Consider the following 18,843-nt stretch of genomic DNA (forward strand, 5'->3'; position numbering starts at 1 on the left):
GTCTGTCCACATTCCTCACATTTAAATAGTTTCTCATTGCTGTGGACGTTGTGGTGTGACTGATATTGAGGCATTTCTTCCCACATTGGTCACATTCATAAAGCATCTCTGCTTCCTCTTCATTGTGAGTTTTGTTGTGGACTTTTAAGGTAGCTCTTTGCTTATACGCCATCCCAAACTCTTCACACACATATGGTCTCGTATGTGTCCGACGGTGCACGGTGAGGTCTTTTAATATTCAGAAACTCTTCTCACAAAAGACACAACTATAAGGCTTTTGGCCAGAGTGGATTTTTATGTGACATTTATAAACATCTTCAAAATTCCTTCCCACATTGGTCACAGCTGTGATCTGAATTTTTCTCCTGTGTGGGTTCAGTAGTGATTGAAGAGGTGGGCTGCCTCAAACTAGCCACATTCATATGGCCTATGTTCACTGTGGGAAGCTTTGTGACTTGATAGCAGGTTTTTGGTCTTAAATGTCATTCCACACTGGTCACACTCAAATGGCTTCTCACCTGTGTGAATGCTCTCATGGTTTTTAATAAAATCTGACCATCTGACAGCACAGCTGCATCTTTTCCCCAGTGTGGACTTTCATGTGAGATTCGACATGGTTAGACAAAGCAAAGGGCTCTGTCTAACCAACAAAGGGCTAGTTGATTTGACTGTAGATTTGTGTGACATGTAAGTTGTTTTTTTTTTTATCCTAAATGTTTTTTCCACCTTGGTCATACTCAAATGGCCTCTCTCCAGAGTGGATGGTCTTATGATTTTTTCTTTTTTTTTTTCTTTTGTGAGATAGCACATTTAAAAGCCTTCTTTTTGGCCACCAATATGATTTCATAATGCTAGCGCCCTTCATCTGTAAAGCAAATTAATCTACAAATAAACTTACCTGGCCATTTTAGAATTTTCTGACTAATTTGACGAGTTTTCTGACTAATTTTCTGACTAGTTTGTCGTTAAAGTGAACCAGAGTATTGCATAACTGCCAGTCTTCTTTTTGTGATGCCAGTAAATAAGATTCAGAGTGGACATGGTTGATTAGACTTTATTATTATGATCATCAAGTCATCAAAACTATCATTGTAGAAATAACTCTTTTCAAATGGTACCACTAAGTAAACATTCCCAAAACACAAGCACAGAAATAAAGATCATAGTCCACTGACTGATTTATTGGTCATAGCTGATGATAATGTAATAATCTTTTTTGCAGGTGTAGTAAGCACTGGTAGCTGTCATCCACGGATCCACCAACCTTGTCCTTGGGCATTTTCCCAAATACACGCTTAGTCCCGCCTCTGTTTCCAAAAGTCCTTCTCTTATTGGCTGCGTTTTGTGTTACGTCCCCAGCGTCACTGTAAACCCGAGCGCTGATTGGCTGCCTCCCCTGACCTCGCTCCCTCTCCTCTCCTCCACGTCCGGCAGAGGCGCAGAGGACAGGTTAAACATGGCGTCGCTGAGGTGCTTTTTCCGCTCCGGAAAGGTCCCACGTCTTTTAAACACAATTATTAACATCCCTCTTAACCTTGTGCGGGTCTGTAACGCTGTATGTTTGTGTGTTTCTGAGCAGAATGCAGTTGCGGCTCTGCAGAGGAGCGGGTTTCACAGCAGCGCTCCAGTCGCTGTCCAGGTCAGTGGTAGCTTTTAGCATTAGCCGCGGACTTTATATGAATGTTTTCTCATACCTTTGCATCATGGCATCAAAAACAACCTCAGCACGTTTGCTCGACTTAACGTGCTTCGAATCAGTTCAAGTCAATGCGTTATGGACTCTTGTGTTGGCGTTATTTCCCATAGTCCTCTCAGGCTAGGGCTGAGGCATGGACGTTTGTCATGTCAGTGTCACCCTTTTGACAACTCTTAAGAAATGAATTGTGTTTTAAATTCAGATTATCCTCAGTTTAATTTAATTTTTGCCTTGTAATCTAACATGGAAGTACGAGTCATTCATTCAGTTACTTCTGATGTAACGTGCATTGCTCCTCCCCTCCATTATGAGTCTTGCTAGTTTAATTTACTAACTTAATCATCAAAACAATAGCTGCACCAAATAAACAGAAGAAACCATCATTTAAGGTGTTATTAAACTGCACTTCTGAATTAAATGAGCTTTTATAACCCTACGTTCCACGATGTATGATTAGAATGTAATATATGAATAGAAAAACTGTGGTTGTTACTAAGAAGCTATTTACATGTGTTGAGGTTTGTCTTTATAGTAGACCACAATATTTACATAAAACTACTTAAAGGGCCCAAATTGCACTATTACATCCTCTACGTTACAATGTTATATCCTCATTAAAACATACCTGGAGCTGTGTTTTGTTTTATTCACACAAAACTTGCATATCTAGGCTGAGTTTTTTTCTCAAACAGAAAACACCTTGTGAGGTCATGTGGTAATACAGGAAGTGTTCCACTGTGTTTTAAACTCCATACACCTTCACTAGAATCATTTGGATAATTTGAAACCTGGAATTGCTAATGTCTGCTGAGCTAAAGGTAAAAGGAGCTGTCAACATGAAAACTTCTGCTTCACAATGAACAGACCATTTTGAGCTTTTGAAATGTAGACAGACTAATAATAAAGGATTGCTCAAACGTGTGAATGAAACGAAACACAAGTATATTTTTGTTAAGGTAACAACATTATAAAATGGATTAAAGCTCACAAGAGTGTAGTATTGTGTAATATAGGATCTTTAACATCAGAAATTGTAAATTGTCTTTCTGTTCTACATGGATTGAGACATGGATCAAGACTTTTCCTCGTAGAGTTTGTCACAATATTTATTAAAATTAAGTTAGTAAAGTAAGTTAATTAGAGAAAATGATTATAAGACATTTACAGACTCGCAGAAGTCAGTATTGTATGTTTCATTTAAATGTATTTGTTTTGCTTTTGTCAGATGACTGTACGCGATGCTCTGAATCAGGCGATGGATGAGGAGCTGGAGAGAGACGAGAGAGTGTTTCTGTTGGGAGAAGAAGTGGCTCAGTACGATGGCGCGTACAAGGTGAGACCAGAAGAGTGGAAGATGTATCGGAAAAAAGGATAATACTGCAGTTGTTGTTCTGGTGATATGCAAAATTAGAATATCGAGTATATCGTTTGTATGGATGCACCGATACTGAAAATTCTACAGTTCTCGGTACTTAGAACAACTTTATTGACCCACAAAGGCAAATTTGGACACAGTTGCTCACACATCACAATGTATTATAATAACAAAGAGGAAAAATATAAATGGTAATAATAAATTCTAAATAAGTAGCAAAAATAACAAAGAGACTGGTGTCAAATAAAGCATAATTATATAAATGCACAAGTAAAAATAAAATCTAGAAATATAGTAATACAAATATATCTCTGTCTTAAAGAGGTCGTAAGAGAAAAACAGTGCAAAGATGATGTGATGATTTACATGACATGGTTGTCTGCTACACAAGGTTGAGTTGTTGTACGGTTGTAGGGAGTATTATTTGTTACACAAGGGTGAGTTGTTGTACATCTGTATGGAGTGTGGTATAAATGTAGTCTTGTATTTCTCACTGCTTGAGCGGAGCTGTAGGAGCCTGCTGGAGAATGAGCTCCTCCGTCCCTCTAGTCTGGTGCAGTGGGTGAGCAGGAGTGTCCATGATTGAGAGCAGTTTATCCAGTGTCCTCCTGTCCCTCACTGTGACAAATGTCTCCAGCTCTCAGCCGATCGTGTCGACAGCTTTACTGATCAGTTTGTCAATCCGCCCAATGTCCCTCCAAGATATTGTTTTAGCAGATATTCTATTTTTCCTCTATGAATTGGTGCAATAAGACAATTTAGTGGTCTGTGTTGACCCAGAACTTCATGGGGATTAAAGGTGCACTGTGTGACTTTTCGGTAGTGGGTCCGTCACATTCATTTTTCTATGGAAATGTCATTGCTTTGCTTGGAATGTTTCACAGTAAGCCATTAAACAGCCCTACCTTACATTTATTCAATTGCAGATGGTTTTTGTAAGTCAAAAATACCTAGAAAAAGCGGGGTTGCCTCCACAGATCTGACCTGTAACTGTCTTGTTTGGTCATGAAGGTAGAAAGGTTTAATGGCACACTGTGAAACATTCCAGACTAAGCAATAACATCTCCATGGAGAAAAGCAGGTGGCGGACTTTCCACCAGAACAGTTACATACTATTAAACTTGCTGTTTTGCAGTTACTTTAAATGATGGATAACAGTTAAAAACACATTTGCATCAGTTTTGCCGTATGTAATATTAATAGAAAATAGTTGTCGACCATATATGTAAATTCAAAGAGTCAACACAGACTCACTATAAAGGAAGATGGGTGAAGAGTCTCAAAGTGCCTGTGACAACAACACATTTGCCTAAAACAGTTAAGATCATTACATTTAAGATTTTACAAAAAAATTTACATTTTTTTTCCTTAAGTTTGGCATTTTTATAGGTTTCAAATTTTACTTCCTGGTTCAAAATCATGACATCCCACTAGGGAATTTTATAACTTACCTAGCAACCATGTCCAAATAAATAATCCCTTGTGGATCAGTAAAGTTTGTCTATGTACTACACTGGGCCAGAAGAAAAAACTGGGCCAAAAAATATAAAACCTTTACCTTGTTGAAATCATGTTCAAAGTATCAGAATTTATATTTATATATTTCTTAAAAATTGTACGTAACTTTTGGATATACTGTATTTTTTGGACTGTAAGGCACTTAAAATCCTTTCATTTTCTCAAAAATCAACAGTGCATCTTATAGTCCAGTGCGCCTTATGTAGTAGGTGTTTACTAACCTCAAATCAATTTTATGTGGTACACGGCACTCAAAAATCTGTCAAAATGTTTTATTACGACTTTGATAAACTTCAAAGCCAGACTGCTTGATGGATTGTTGGAGTATTTCGGCTACCATTGTCAGGAGCCTCGCGAAGTAAGACCGGTAAAAGCTGACCGCATCAGCGGCACAATGAGCGAGCTGTATTTTCAGCTCTTATAGTTTATGCAAATTAACCATGTGGCTTTAAATTTCGCTTCGCTTAATGCGCCTTATAATCCAGACTGCTTTATGTAAGAAAATAGACGAGAGAATTCAACATTATTGATGGTGTGCCTTATAGTCCGAAAAATACAGTATTTCTCCCTACTGTGATGGCATCAATACACAACTATCTAAATTAGAACCCTCTGCTTCCTGTAATTTTCAACATATTTTTTTACTTTTCTTCACAAACTGATGCTTGATCTGTGTAAAACTCTTAATTTATATTTCCAACAGATATTATCCCACCAAATTGATTGCTGCTGTGCTTCTTTCAGGTGAGCAGAGGTCTGTGGAAGAAGTACGGAGACAAGCGAATTATTGACACTCCCATTTCAGAGGTGAGCTGCTCATCTACAATACAAGTCCAGGATTAGATCCATTTTAGACCGGGGTTTCAGAGTTCGACTGGACCATTGCTACGTCAACATCCATGGTTTCTCTCCATTCTGAAATCCATCAACATCCCAACAGTCCCCGAAAATATTTGATTTTCTGATTCTCGAATATGGTGATGTCGTAGTCCCAGATTTCCGTAGTGATTACACTTTACTTTTTTTAGGAATTATACAGTTATAATAATTATTATGTAATTTACACATGTAGAAACTGATCGTTTCTATTAGTGACGAGCGGCATGGTGGCTGAGTGGCTAGCACTCGTGCTTCACAGCAAGAAGGTTCTGGGTTCAATCCCCGGGTCGCCCGGGCCTTTCTGTGTGGAGTTTGCATGTTTCTTCCTGTGCCTGGATGGTTTTCCTCCGGGTGCTCCGGTTTCCCCCATCAACCCAAAACATGCTACATAGGTCTCCATAAACAGTTGATAGTCATGGTCAGTTAAATACAATCAATTCAATCATTGTGTGTCCTTAGGCAAGACACCTCACCCACATTGCCTAGTATGAAAGTGGTATGTGTGTGAGTTATGGTGGTGGTCGGAGGGACCGATGGCGCCGAATGGCATGGCAGCCGCGCCTCTGTCAGTGTGCCTCAGGGCAGCTGTGGCTACAATAGTAGCTTACCATCACCAGGGTATAGAGTGAATGAATAATGCTGTATGAATGAATGCTGAATGAATAATGCTGTAAAGCGTCTTTGGGGACAGAAAATGTCTGTGAAAGCGCTATATAAATGAAATAAATAATAATAATAATAAAGTGACTAGACCCAAGAACTCTCTGTATTACAACTAAAATCTGAATTTGAGCAACATTAATTTTAACTGCCCCTCATCTGTATTAAAGGTGCATTGTGTAACTTTTCTAGTGGAAGGCCCGTAAAAATGCTTTTCTCTGTGGAAATGTTATTGCTTTGTCTGGAATGTTTCACAGTATGGCATTAAACCTTTCTGTCTTCATGGAGACCAAACCTGACCAAGTTACAAGTCAGATCCGTGGAGAGGCGACCTTTCCATCCATAGAACCAAGCTGTTTACGGAACCTCCACCAGAAAAGTTACACAATGCGCCTTTAAATATTACTGGCCCATAGAATGTTGTGATGTTATCTGAAACTCGGCAATAGTTTTTTATATTTTGGTGTTATATTTTATTTATAACAACAGATTGGTGCAGATGCAGTTCAGTTTAAATATTTGGACACCCTTCTCATGTGCTTTCGGTCTGTTGTAGATGGGGTTCACCGGAATTGCTGTTGGAGCTGCTATGGTGAGTAGCAAGCTGCAGCTGATATTGTCAACAAGCTAACTGTAATTGCTCTGTCTGAGGCTCTGTTACTCAAGTTAGACTTAATCTGAGTTTTATTTTAACACCAGAAAGAGCTGGCTTCTAATCTGTAGAAGACCAACTCAACCTTTTGGTGATTACCCTGAATTTCCACTAGGGCTGAAACTAGTGAAATGCAACCAATCACTGACCTTGTTCACATGCACACCAAAATCTGATTAAAATTATTTCTGGACCTTTAAGATTCCTTAAATGACATGCAAACCAGAAAATAGTACCGTATTTTCTGGGCTATTAGACGCGCTCTTAAGCCTCTAACCGCATCAAAAAACGACTGCGTTCCCCCCAATCCAGAGCGCCCTATACACAAACACGCACGGAGCAGACAGTGACCGCGCAGCGAAACACACCCGCAGCCACACTCATCACTCCGCGCCGACGAGGAACGGAATGGAGGAACAAACCGAAAAAGCGAGTGCAATGTGCTACTTCTAGACACAACTGAACAACTGAGTCACTGCAAACACGCTGACAATCCAGCGGTCCCAGACAACACCCTCCCTACACGCCACAACTGAACAAAACCCAGAGTCAACGTGAACGCGCCAAAGTCCAACTGACCCATCCAACTGTTGTGTTTCGTTTAAAGTCCAGTGCGGTTTATATGTGAAAATAGTTTGAAAATAGACCATTTAATGACAGTGCGTTTTATAATCCAGAGCGCCTAATAGCCCATAAAATACGGTAATAAAAAAGTAATCAAAGGGACCATGGTCAGAAAGAAATTAGATAAGTTTGTGGTTTTACATTTCATTTACATAATCTTGTAATTTCAAAAATGTAATATTAACTTGAATTTGAGTACGCACGTTACTGCGGCCACTGATTTTAGTTCATGTTTCATCAGCTAATTTAGTAATCAAATAATTATTTCCTGGTCTATACACAGACTCCAAAACAAAAAAAGATCTTATTAAGCAAAATGTGTAGCTTTAGTGTTTATGTAAATATAATGTAATTCACCTGCATGGAATTACAAAAGGTGATTTATCCAGCAATTTTATACATTTAGATGGGACAACAGCAGAAAGGTGTGACTGAGTTAGCTGAATATTTGGTATTTTTTTGTACTCATATATGTAAAAAGGCAGATTAAGCTCATGAGTCACAAGTTTATTCTGTCTTTATATAAATACATCTATTTCTAATCCATTTCTGTATAAATGGGGAGTGGAGTTTGGGTCAGATACAGAGATACGTAATAGTTTAGTTTAGTGGACTGTGGGTTTAGTCTTTCCATGGCATAAACAGTAACTCCTCTTGCTCTTGTTTTTCTGTTTTCAGGCAGGACTTCGGCCAATCTGTGAGTTCATGACATTTAACTTCTCGATGCAGGCCATAGACCAGGTCATAAACTCTGCGGCGAAGACATACTACATGTCGGCAGGTCTGCAGCCTGTGCCCATCGTGTTCAGGGGTCCCAACGGTGCTTCGGCAGGAGTCGCTGCTCAACACTCACAGTGCTTTGCCGCGTGGTGCGTTCAAGGACCTCACACACACAATGTACATGTCATAGGCTAGGATGTGAAGCTGCTATATCAGATTGGGGCAGTGGTTAGTGAACTGATTTAATTAAATAATCATCCTTAACCTCAGCAATGAAGTGTCTAAAAATGTTTTGTTTTTGTTTTTTTAACTCTTAAATAGAAAATGATGCAGATGGTCTGAGATCATCAGGAACAGAGTTCATACTCACAGTTTAACATTTCAGTTTGTTTTGTGCACAATTAAAACTTAAACATTATTTTTTAATATGAACAGATCTGACCCATGATATCAAATGTCGTTTATGGATACAAGTGGTTTTAATGGCATAACATAACATAGTGTGTCTTTTAAGTAATATGAGTGTAGCGCTCAGAATGAATGCTGAAATTTTGTACTGTATATATGACAAATCTTTTGGTGACACTGATTAAATTAATCAGTAGGGCTGTACAAAAGATAGGAACCTTTATTTCCCCCACAGTGGGGAAATTCCAGTGTTGCAATGCAAAGTAAAAAAATAAAAATCTTTTAACCGTTCTTAACACTGATTATTACTGTGTTGCGTTCAGGTACGCACACTGTCCTGGTCTGAAGGTGGTCAGTCCCTGGAACTCAGAAGATGCCAAAGGGCTGCTCAAAGCCGCCATCCGGGAGGACAACCCAGGTTTGCCCTTTGCTAGTGGGAAAGGGGTGTGTGTAAGACCTTCTCTCGCTGAGGTTTCTGTGTGTTTCAGTGGTGGTGTTGGAGAATGAGCTCATGTATGGCGTTCCTTTTGAGATGTCTGAGGAGGCACAGTCCAAAGACTTTGTTATTCCCATCGGAAAAGCAAAGATCGAGAGGCAAGGTCAGTGTGGAGTTATGGTGGTAATAAAAGATAAACTGATACTTCTTTATAATAACTACACCTTAATAAATCAGAAACAAACACTTATTTTTTTTTAATTGCTCATTATGAATTAACTCCTTATTTACCCAACCCCAACTTAAAAAAACATAAATCTTTGTTCATTCTTTACTAAGACAAGGTTACATGTATTAGTTATTGTTACCAATATGCCTATTGCTTTTTATTTGTATCTAAAGTAGAGACAGTTTAAATAACTACGAAATATTTCAAGACAAAGCAAAGAGTGGATACTTTGAGGATTTGAAATATAAAATGTAACTTTTTTTTGTTTTATAGTTAAACTTCTTTTCTTTGCTACATAATTCCATATATATTTGATGTCTTCTGTGTGTATATAAAATGTAGAAATTAGTAAAAAAAACAACATAAACATTGAATGGTAGTGTATATTGAACTTATAAAGTTGTATTTAAAATGCAGAATGGTCCACAAAGTAGAAATAAAAACGTATTAAAAGCAGAGTATTTAGATACTAGCCTTTGTACCCTGTCTGTATATTATCAAGGGTCACTGAGGTCACTTCCAAGAAACATTTGATTACACCATCTGAAAAAAAGCAGCTGGACTGAAGTTCAGCCCACATCCACATACAGACTTAAACTGGCAATATGTACGACCAGGCAAATGCCCGCATCCTCTATGTTGACAGACAAATAATCCGTCTATTTTATACAGTGAGTCTATGGTCCACTGGCTAATATACTGGTAGTAATATCTACAAAGATTCATTTTACACACCCCTCCCCTAGAGAGCCCCTCATGGCTTCTATACGCTCTGTTCATAAGGCACGTTTACAGCTTTGTACATTTAGACATGTGGTCAGAAGACGCAGGTGAGGTAGTTTAGCTCACTGCGTTAAGTCATTTGTCTTTAATGTGGCCGCTCCAGGTTCAAGACCCTGACATGACCGCTAGTGAGCAGTCAAAACTGTCAGGTATGAAACAAAACTCTTGGTCTGAAAAAATAACCTAATGACATAAAATATCGGAAGACCAAATTAATCTCACCTGACACGTCATTTACGTTTTTATTTTGTTATTTTTTTCCGTTCTATGTGTAAACAACATACTTTATTAAAACTCAGTGTTTTTATTAGTTAATGTGATGTTTGTAAAGAAAAGCAACTTGGAATCCACATTTCTGAGCCTTTGTCCCTCCCCAGCCTGTGATGTGCACTACGCACTGTTTATAGTGTTCATAATGGGGAGCTCCGGTACTGAATGGTGGGCCGGTCCAGAGGAAAAATTCCAGGGCCGAATTTTGTTCCCAATCTGACCCTGTCCACACAGCCCAATGACTTTCTTTGTATGACAATCTCACGAGATTTTATCCTCTGCCTTTACATTTGAAAATTGCGTATCTTTGAGCAGCTGTAGCCAAAAGACAGACTTGTAGCTCACATATTCAGACAGAGAACACTTTGTCTCAGTTTTTATTTTGTAGTACTAAGACCAATATTGACACAGAACATTAGTGCTAAATTTGGTTTCAAAAGATTGCAAAATAATCTGATCAAATGTACTTGTATTCACCTGCGGACAGCACGGTGAATACATGTACATTACTCCTAAACTTTGTTTGAAAAAGGTCCACAAAGAGATATTTAGGCCTTCTTCATCCATAATAAGTTTAAAGTGAGAAAGAGAGAGAAGCACTCGTATGTCTGTGTCCCTGTGGTAGTGATGGGTACATGAGCCCTCAAGGTGTGTGTAACACATTTCCAACAGTCTGCTGACACAGTGTTTACATTTGTGTTGGTGCGTTCTATAGCACCATTTAGTGGTTTAAAAAATGAACTGCTCCTATGCAGAAGCGTTGACATGGGGACAGATTTGAGTCTCACGCTGTGCTCTACACAAGCAACAGCAGTGTGGGGAAGGAGCTGGAGCAACATGGGAGCAGGTCCAGTTTTAGTCTAATCATTTAAATAATAAAATCTATTAAATAAACTACAGTTACGGAATTCCCTTGTGTGCTGCCATGATTTCCAACCAGGAGGTAAAATGTGAAAACTACCAAATTGGAATAATAAATTGTAAAATGTTTAGTAAAATTGTTAATATAACGATCTTAACTGTGTTTTAGTAAAAATTAGTAGTCTAAACTGAAGGCAAGGATACATTTTAAAATCTGAATCTTTTTATCTTTCAGGAACTCATGTGACACTGGTGTCTCACTCCAGATATGTGGGACACTGTTTAGACGCAGCGGCAGTTTTATCTAAAGAAGGCATCGAGTGTGAAGTAAGTCCAGGCTCAACCTAAGAAAATGTGATGTGTTGGATTAATGAAAATTTTTTTTTTACTTTTTTACTTAAAGCTGCACTATGTAAAGTGGACACATATGCATTCTGAAACTCTTAAACTCTGAACTTTGCATGTAGGAGCTTTCAGACATGAGTCAGAAGCTGTATTGACACAAAACATTTACATTAGGCACACACTGGGAGTGGCATTCAACTGCATGGGGTACGAAACAGTCTGGTAAATATTAGGCATGTGTTTGGACATTTACTCATTTCTAGATCAGCAGCAAAAAGAAAGTAGAGCCTTGCCACCAAGCACCTGTTTTGGTCTGCTACATTAAAGTAAAAATGAAATTTAAAGGTGCATTGTGTAACTTTTCTAGTGGAGGGCCCGCTAAATGCTTCTCTCAATGGGGATGTTATTGCTTTGTCTAGAATGTTTCACACTATGGTATTAAACCTTTCTATCTTCATGTGGACCAAAGCAGACCAAGTTACAGGTCAGATCTGTAGAGAGGCGACCCCACTAACAGTCAGGATGCCTGTTTTTCTAGGCAGTTTTGAGTTCTAAAACCACTTTTAATTAATGTAAGTAGTGCTGTTTAATGTCATACTGTGGAACATTCCAGGCAGAGCAATGGCATATCCATAGAACCAAGCCGTGGACAGATCCTCCACTAGAAAAGTTTCACAGTGCACCTTTAAACTTTTGTCTGTCTGTATTGTTTTAGGTGATCAACATGAGAACGATCCGGCCGATGGACACAGACACCATTGAGGCCAGTGTGATGAAGACCAATCACCTGGTGACGGTGGAGGGGGGCTGGCCACAGTTTGGGGTTGGAGCCGAGATCTGCGCCCGAATCATGGAGGGTGTGTGAAATTAACTGCAATTATTTAAAAACTCTGTACTTGATTTTTACATGTCTTGGGGTGTTTTCACATCGCTAGTTTGATTACTTCCAATGACCAATACTGATGTTCCCTGGAGTATAAGCGCTGAGTTAGGGTAACAGCGATAAAGACACAGGAGCACTCACCGTAGTGCGCAGCTCCTCAGGACGGTGCTGGGGGTCCAGTCCTTGGTCTTGTGCCGTCCTCCGAGCGGGTTGGTCGGGTAGGTCCAGAGGCTCTGTCCTCCATGTGCTGGTTCCAGATGGGGGCACGTAAGACCAGTGTGCATTGGACTGGGTCCAAGTGGGTCCGTGCCATCCTCTACGCAATGGATCTGTGCAGTGAAAGCGAGAATGGGCTGTGGACTGCAGCTGGTTCCGAGGTGGTGCAAAATCTATTTTGGTAAGTTATATGTTGTTCTGAGGGATCTGTCCTCTGCGCAGTTGGTTCTTCTCCAGGATAGCACTTGTCAGGTCAAGGTACCTAACACCACTGCCCACTCCAGCTCATCTGAGCCCGGCCTAAACCGGAGCTGCTCCCGCTGGTTCAAGAGTCTGGTTTGGATCTAGTCTGACTGTAGCACTTCTCTCACTAGGCTAAAAGCAGGGCATTTTTGAAGTTGAATCAGTTAAATCAGCTATTGCCTATTGCCATAAAATTATTTGGTTAATTAATTGCCTAAAATAAAAAATGCTGGTTGCTACGTGAACATGGGGAACACTGGGACCTCTTTGTGCAGGTCCCGGTGTTCGAACATACACACCCTATGGAGCGACACATTTGCACATTGGTACTTGCGCTCATCTTCGTGTATTACATTCTCTATATTGGCCATTGTTGGCGAAATATGCAGTCCAATCGCGGCTGCGTCTGGGCAACAATCTTTTATTGCACTGGAGTCGCCAAAGGCATATAGCGTATCATTTCAGGTGGAGGAGATGCATATCCCCTCCCATAATGCATTTTGAAGAGTTGGTTTGGACCCAAGGGACCACACCGAAGTTTGGCATTTGGTGCGGTGATAAGAGCACATAGACTAATATACGACCATGGACCACTATGGATCCTACCTGGACCACTGAGGGATTACACAGATGTAAGACCACATGGGAATAAAAAAGAAAGTACTACAATGTAATGTTGAAAATCATATTCTACTGTCTAAAGTGCTTTTAAAAAAAAAATATATCATCATGGTTTTGGAATCGTTAGAGTATCTGTTCTATTTTTTAGTATCAACATAGTTTTATATTTTTGTATCATGACAACTCTATGAAGACAGACTTGTCTCCAGTTCATTGGAGAAAAAAAAAATTGGTATATTCAAAAGTCTATATTCTAGGACCTATTTTCTTGTTTTTGTCTCTCAGGTCCCGCCTTTAACTACCTGGACTCCCCTGTGACCCGAGTGACTGGTGTGGACATCCCAATGCCCTATGCCAAGATCCTGGAGGACAACAGCGTGCCCCAGATCAAGGACATCATCTTCTCCGTCAAAAAGACTCTGAACGTTTGAGAAAAAAAAACACCTCAAATCCATTAACGCGGTAAAAAAGCCAAAATGCTTCATAATATTTCAGTCGAATAACGCACAAATGTAATGTTATTGATAAACTATTACTCCCCTCCTTTTGGCAATAAAAAGTTCTTCGATATTGTGGTAAAAGTATTTATTGGGACACTCCAACATTGTACCTTTTTAGCTGTTTTAAGTGCATACGACAGGTTTTTATGTGTTAAAAATTACACATTAGTAGTATGTTGACTTACCAAAATAAAGGCATTCTATATTGTCTAATTGTAAGGTTTTTTATTTATGATTTTAACAAGGGCCAAAACTTGTCTAGACTGTATAAAAAAGTGGACTAAGTGAACGAAAAACAACAAAACAAAAAACACCAGAATCACTAAGACCGAATTAATGAGATCATTTTAAGTCCAAAATGAGAAGCCTGACAGCAGCAGTTACCGAGATATGTGTGATGGGTTTTCAATAGAAAGTGCATTGGAACCAGAGTCGATGGAGTCGTAGGCGCCCCCATGTTCACTTCCTAGTTGGAAGTACACGGCAGCTAGAGGGTTAGCTGTGCCTGTTTATATATACAGTCTGGTTAAAGTCGTGGTTGCTAGGTAACGGTTTATGTTTATCTGCTGCCTGTGTCCAATCAGTCCAACCTGCCGTATGCACTTAGAGCTGGTGATGGTTAAAATTTAAATATTTCAAAGGGGTTTTCTTGTATTTAATGAAAAGTGTACAGAATATTGTTATCGTTGGTAACTCTTAAAATGGAAGCCAGCAGACACAAGCAAAGTTTAAAGGTCCTATATTATGCAAACTTGACTCTTTGTTTGCATCAAGTCATGTTAGAATGATATTCCCTCATCAATTTTGTTTCATTCACATGTGTTTGAGTAATCCTTTAGTCTGTCTACATCTCCAAAGCTCAAAATGCTCCGTTCCACCTTGTGATGTCATGAAGCTTGTGGTTTTGAAGTTAACAGCTACTGTTTACCTTTTAGAGCAGTAGAGACTGTCAATTCCAGGGCTTCACTGTTACCACATGACATCACAAGGTGGATCAGAGTGTTGTCTGTCTGAGAGAATAACTCAGGGTAAATATGCAGGGTTTGTGTGTTTAACATTTGTGAATGAAACAAACCACAACATTATATAACATAGACCAGTGTAATATAGGTCCTTTAAGTTCTGTATGTTTGCTAATAGGTATAAACTACATTATAAGACATTGTAGTTATTTAATTGACTCAAACCATTGGAACTTTTCCTTGGACATGTGGCAAATCTAAATTTTCATTCATTTTCAAGTTTTCATTGCATCTATTCAGTTTGATGTTCAATTCAAACATGTATTATATTGATTTTAACACAGAGATATAAGAAAAAGTTGTTTTAATTATTTTGTGAATGTTTTACAATATTTTAATTTGATTAACTCAGCAAATAATCTGCCTTGTAGTTGTCTGCATTATAATGTAAAATGTTTTTTATACCAGATGCTCTTCCGGTACAACCTCTTACCACTTGTCTAGACTCTATATACTTTTTAAATTGGAAAAAATATCCCTTTTCTGCCAATAAATTGTCTGAACTTTTTGCTAGGGACTCAAAACGGCAATTGCTCAAATTGTGTAAATATCACAAATCACAGTTCTGTTTTGGAGTTCTGTTGTTTTTCTTTCACAGTTTTTTTTTTAAGACAAACTGCGTCCTTGTCTGAAATGCCTTGTGTGCATTTAGCCACAAAACTGACCACATGATAAACCCAGACAGACCCTGTGGGTTATTTATTGAAGTTTCTGCTGTAAACTACTTCCTGTTACAAAATAAAAGTCTGGAAACTATGGCTAGAATTTCTTGAGGTCTATTTACCTTGGACCAGGTAATTTACTCTCGGTTACAGAAACATTCAATAGCCAAGTTGTTTGTAGAATCATCTTAAAAACCAAATGAGAATGAGCCTCACATGAGTCTCTGATTTGGGTTGCCATTTCCAAGGCTGAAATCCAGTTGATTTAACCCTAAAAAGACCAATCATGAACCAGCTAGTGCAGCCTCTGCAGCTCAGGAAGGGAATTCTGGAGGTTCTGAACGTGAGATTTTAGTAACTTTTTTAAAACAAAGATAGCAGGATACAGTTTCTTTAAGCTGTTTTAGATGAGTTTTATTTACTATTTTTATTCAAAATATACAATTTCTTACCTTGATTCATACAATCACTTTACATTAAATAATTTACAATATAAAGCAGTCAATGGTACGTCTATACATTTGGATCAGTACCCAAGTGCTCATGCAGTATCTTTAAGATGCTCACTGACAATTGTGTGTTTATTGGCAGATAATTATTGTTTATTTTCTATTTAACGACAACATTTTGTAGTATTTTCCTCATTCATGAATCATCCATTAATTAAAAGTCCTATATTACACAAAAATTATTTTTGTGAGCTTTAGGCTACGTTGGAAAACATAAAAGGAGATGTGTTTTATTTGATTCACACATGTTTGAGTAACTCTATTATTAGCCTTTCTGCATCTCCAAAGCTCAAAATGCTCTGTTAACAGGTACCCATTAACTTAAGTTCAGTAGAGATTGGCAATTCTAGGACTGAAATCACAATGATTCTAGTGCACGTGTATGGAGTTTAAAAACACAGTGGCACACATTCTGTACTACCACATGACATCACAATGTGGAAGTGGGAGTGTTTCCCGTTTGAGAGAAGAACTCCGCTAACTCCAGGTCTGTTTGTGATGAGGAAACAACATTATAACATAGATCAGAAAACTGCGTAATATGGGCCCTTTAAAACATGTAAATAAATTTACTCTGATACAAAACACTCTGTAATCTGGCACTGATGAATATTCAATCAAATATCTCTAAATTAAGGTTAAATTAGTGAATGTTCTTTGGCTTCAGGATAGGTTTGGTGTTAATACTCTTCAAATATGATACTTTGCATCTTAAGTCATTAACATTCCCTGGGGGTGGAAGCTAACTAAAAGCACTGCTCTGTCTGGACTTGTTACTCAAGTAAGAGTTTATTTGAGCTTTATTTCAAATATTCAATTATTATTTCATATTTTTGTTGAAAGGGTTAGGGTTAGATTGAGCACAGGTTCCTGAAAATGTGTTGTTTAAATCCATTTTATAGTTTTTCTTGAGATTTCAGACAATCTGAGTTGCTAATATATTCATTGTGTCACCATGGTAACAGCTGAACAATGTACCATACAGGCACATGTAGAACACTTCCAGTGTGATGTCACTGCAAAGTATCAATGTATACCCATGAACTGAATGTTTTCTATAAATTAATCTGCTAAACAAGATAAAGGCCCTTTATACTTGTTGATATGGGGTAGAAGAGCTTAATACTGGAATGCGAACTTTCAGCAGTAAAGGATTATGGGTAATGTAGTGAGGTTTATCCGTTAACAATGAGTGAGGAGATGTTCTGAGGCAGAGTGTAGACAGTTAAAACCAGGAAGAGGGTGAGGATGATCAGGATGAGAAGACCAATGATGTACCACTTATAGTTTTTCCAAATCAGGAACACGAAAGTTTTCATTGGATTCAAGAACCATGAAAAACTGGTGGTGGGACGGCTGGGAAGAGAGAGGAAAGAGTAAGGTCTAAACTGGGACTAAACCAGGATTAAACCTGGACTAAACCAGGACTAAAACAGGACTAACTGGAATTGAACCAGGATAAAATCTGGGATGAACCAGCAATAAACCAGGACTAAACCAGGACTAAACGAGAACTAAACCAGGACTAAACATGGATTAAAATTGCAAAGAATTCTCACATACTTTGGTTTGTCCAGAGGTTCTGGTTCTTTCCGGGCTTTTCCGACCGGATTGGCTTCAGCTGCTTCCAGGGTCACCAGCTGCAGCTCTGCCTCCACTTTGCCCTGGATTCACATAAACACTCATAATATTTAGCTGAGAGGTATATTTGTTATTATATATTGTTATTTTTTATTTGTATTATTTATCTGTACATATACATTTATATAATTATGCCTTATTTGACACCAGTCTCTTTTGCTGCTAATTTAGAATGTATTATTACCATTTATATCTTTGTTATTTTAATATATTGTGATGTGTGAGCTACTGTGTCCAATTAATTTCCCTTGTGGATCAATAAGTTTGACTCGTCCTTTGTGTAGAAGCTATTTTATGGAGTAAGAAAGCTGTCAAAAATATTCGAGCGCATAAAATAGAAATCTGTGCGTATTTGGGAAATCCGAGCATATTTGGCTGTAATTGCGCATAAAATAAATATTTGTAAACTCTCAAATGATATGAAATGACGAAATATATTGATGTTTCTTCTGCTCGATGGATAATGTCTGTGAAGTGATGACGTATTTTTGACAGTAAAGTTCCGTCTGTGAATTCGTATTCGTACTGATGAAAGCGTAATCGTAAATTTTCATTTGGTGATTGTAATTCATGACGTCGTAATTTTTCAATTCATATTCTAATGGATAAAATACACACAATATATTTTATGTACGACTGGACTCATTTGAGAGTTTACAAATATTTATTTTATGCGCAACTACAGCCAAAACATCTGCAGCCTTTTACCATCTAAAAAACATAGCAAAAATCAAAGGTTTACTGTCTAAAGCAGACTTGGAGAAACTTATCCATGCGTTTGTCTCCAGTAGGTTAGATACTGTAATGTTCTGCTCACTGGTCTCTCCAAACGAGCTGTGAGACGCTGCAGAACATCCAGAACGCTGCAGCTCGGGTCCTTACTCGAACTAGGAAGTACGAGCACATAAGTCCTGTGCTCAGGTCTCTGCACTGGCTCCTGTGCCTCAGAGAATAGACTTTAAAGCAGCTCTGCTTGTGTACAAGTCTCTCCATGGCCGAGCACCAAAGTCCATCTGTGACATGTTAGTGTCATACGAACCATCTCGCACTCTGAGGAGTCAGGGCCCGGCCTCCTGCTGGTGCCCAGAGT

General features: G+C 38.6%; 2 protein-coding genes across 2 annotated transcripts in view; one reads left to right on the forward strand and one right to left on the reverse strand.

Moving 5' to 3' along the window:
• The first annotated feature begins 1,392 nt into the window (after positions 1–1,392).
• Positions 1,393–15,697, forward strand: pdhb (pyruvate dehydrogenase E1 subunit beta). The gene is made up of 11 exons (XM_020931656.2): positions 1,393–1,492; positions 1,580–1,639; positions 2,922–3,029; positions 5,334–5,396; positions 6,685–6,720; positions 8,083–8,273; positions 8,856–8,950; positions 9,021–9,131; positions 11,347–11,438; positions 12,172–12,313; positions 13,705–15,697. The coding sequence occupies exons 1-11, from the start codon at positions 1,457–1,459 to the stop codon at positions 13,848–13,850; spliced, it is 1,080 nt and encodes a 359-aa protein (XP_020787315.1). The 5' UTR covers positions 1,393–1,456; the 3' UTR covers positions 13,851–15,697.
• A 1,506-nt stretch (positions 15,698–17,203) lies between these two features.
• Positions 17,204–18,843, reverse strand: part of fer1l4 (fer-1 like family member 4) — a 38,968-nt gene continuing 37,328 nt past the window's right edge. The window contains exons 47-48 of the mRNA XM_055159084.1: positions 17,676–17,776; positions 17,204–17,468 (exon numbers count right to left, since the gene is read on the reverse strand). Coding sequence (XP_055015059.1) covers positions 17,288–17,468; positions 17,676–17,776 — 282 coding nt within the window. The 3' untranslated portion in view covers positions 17,204–17,287. The remainder of the gene's footprint in view (positions 17,469–17,675; positions 17,777–18,843) is intronic.

This window comes from Boleophthalmus pectinirostris, unplaced genomic scaffold (genome assembly GCF_026225935.1).
Source record: "Boleophthalmus pectinirostris isolate CB_2022bp ecotype Guang Dong unplaced genomic scaffold, ASM2622593v1 HiC_scaffold_23, whole genome shotgun sequence".
In the NCBI taxonomy this organism is placed as follows: Eukaryota; Metazoa; Chordata; class Actinopteri; order Gobiiformes; family Gobiidae; genus Boleophthalmus; species Boleophthalmus pectinirostris.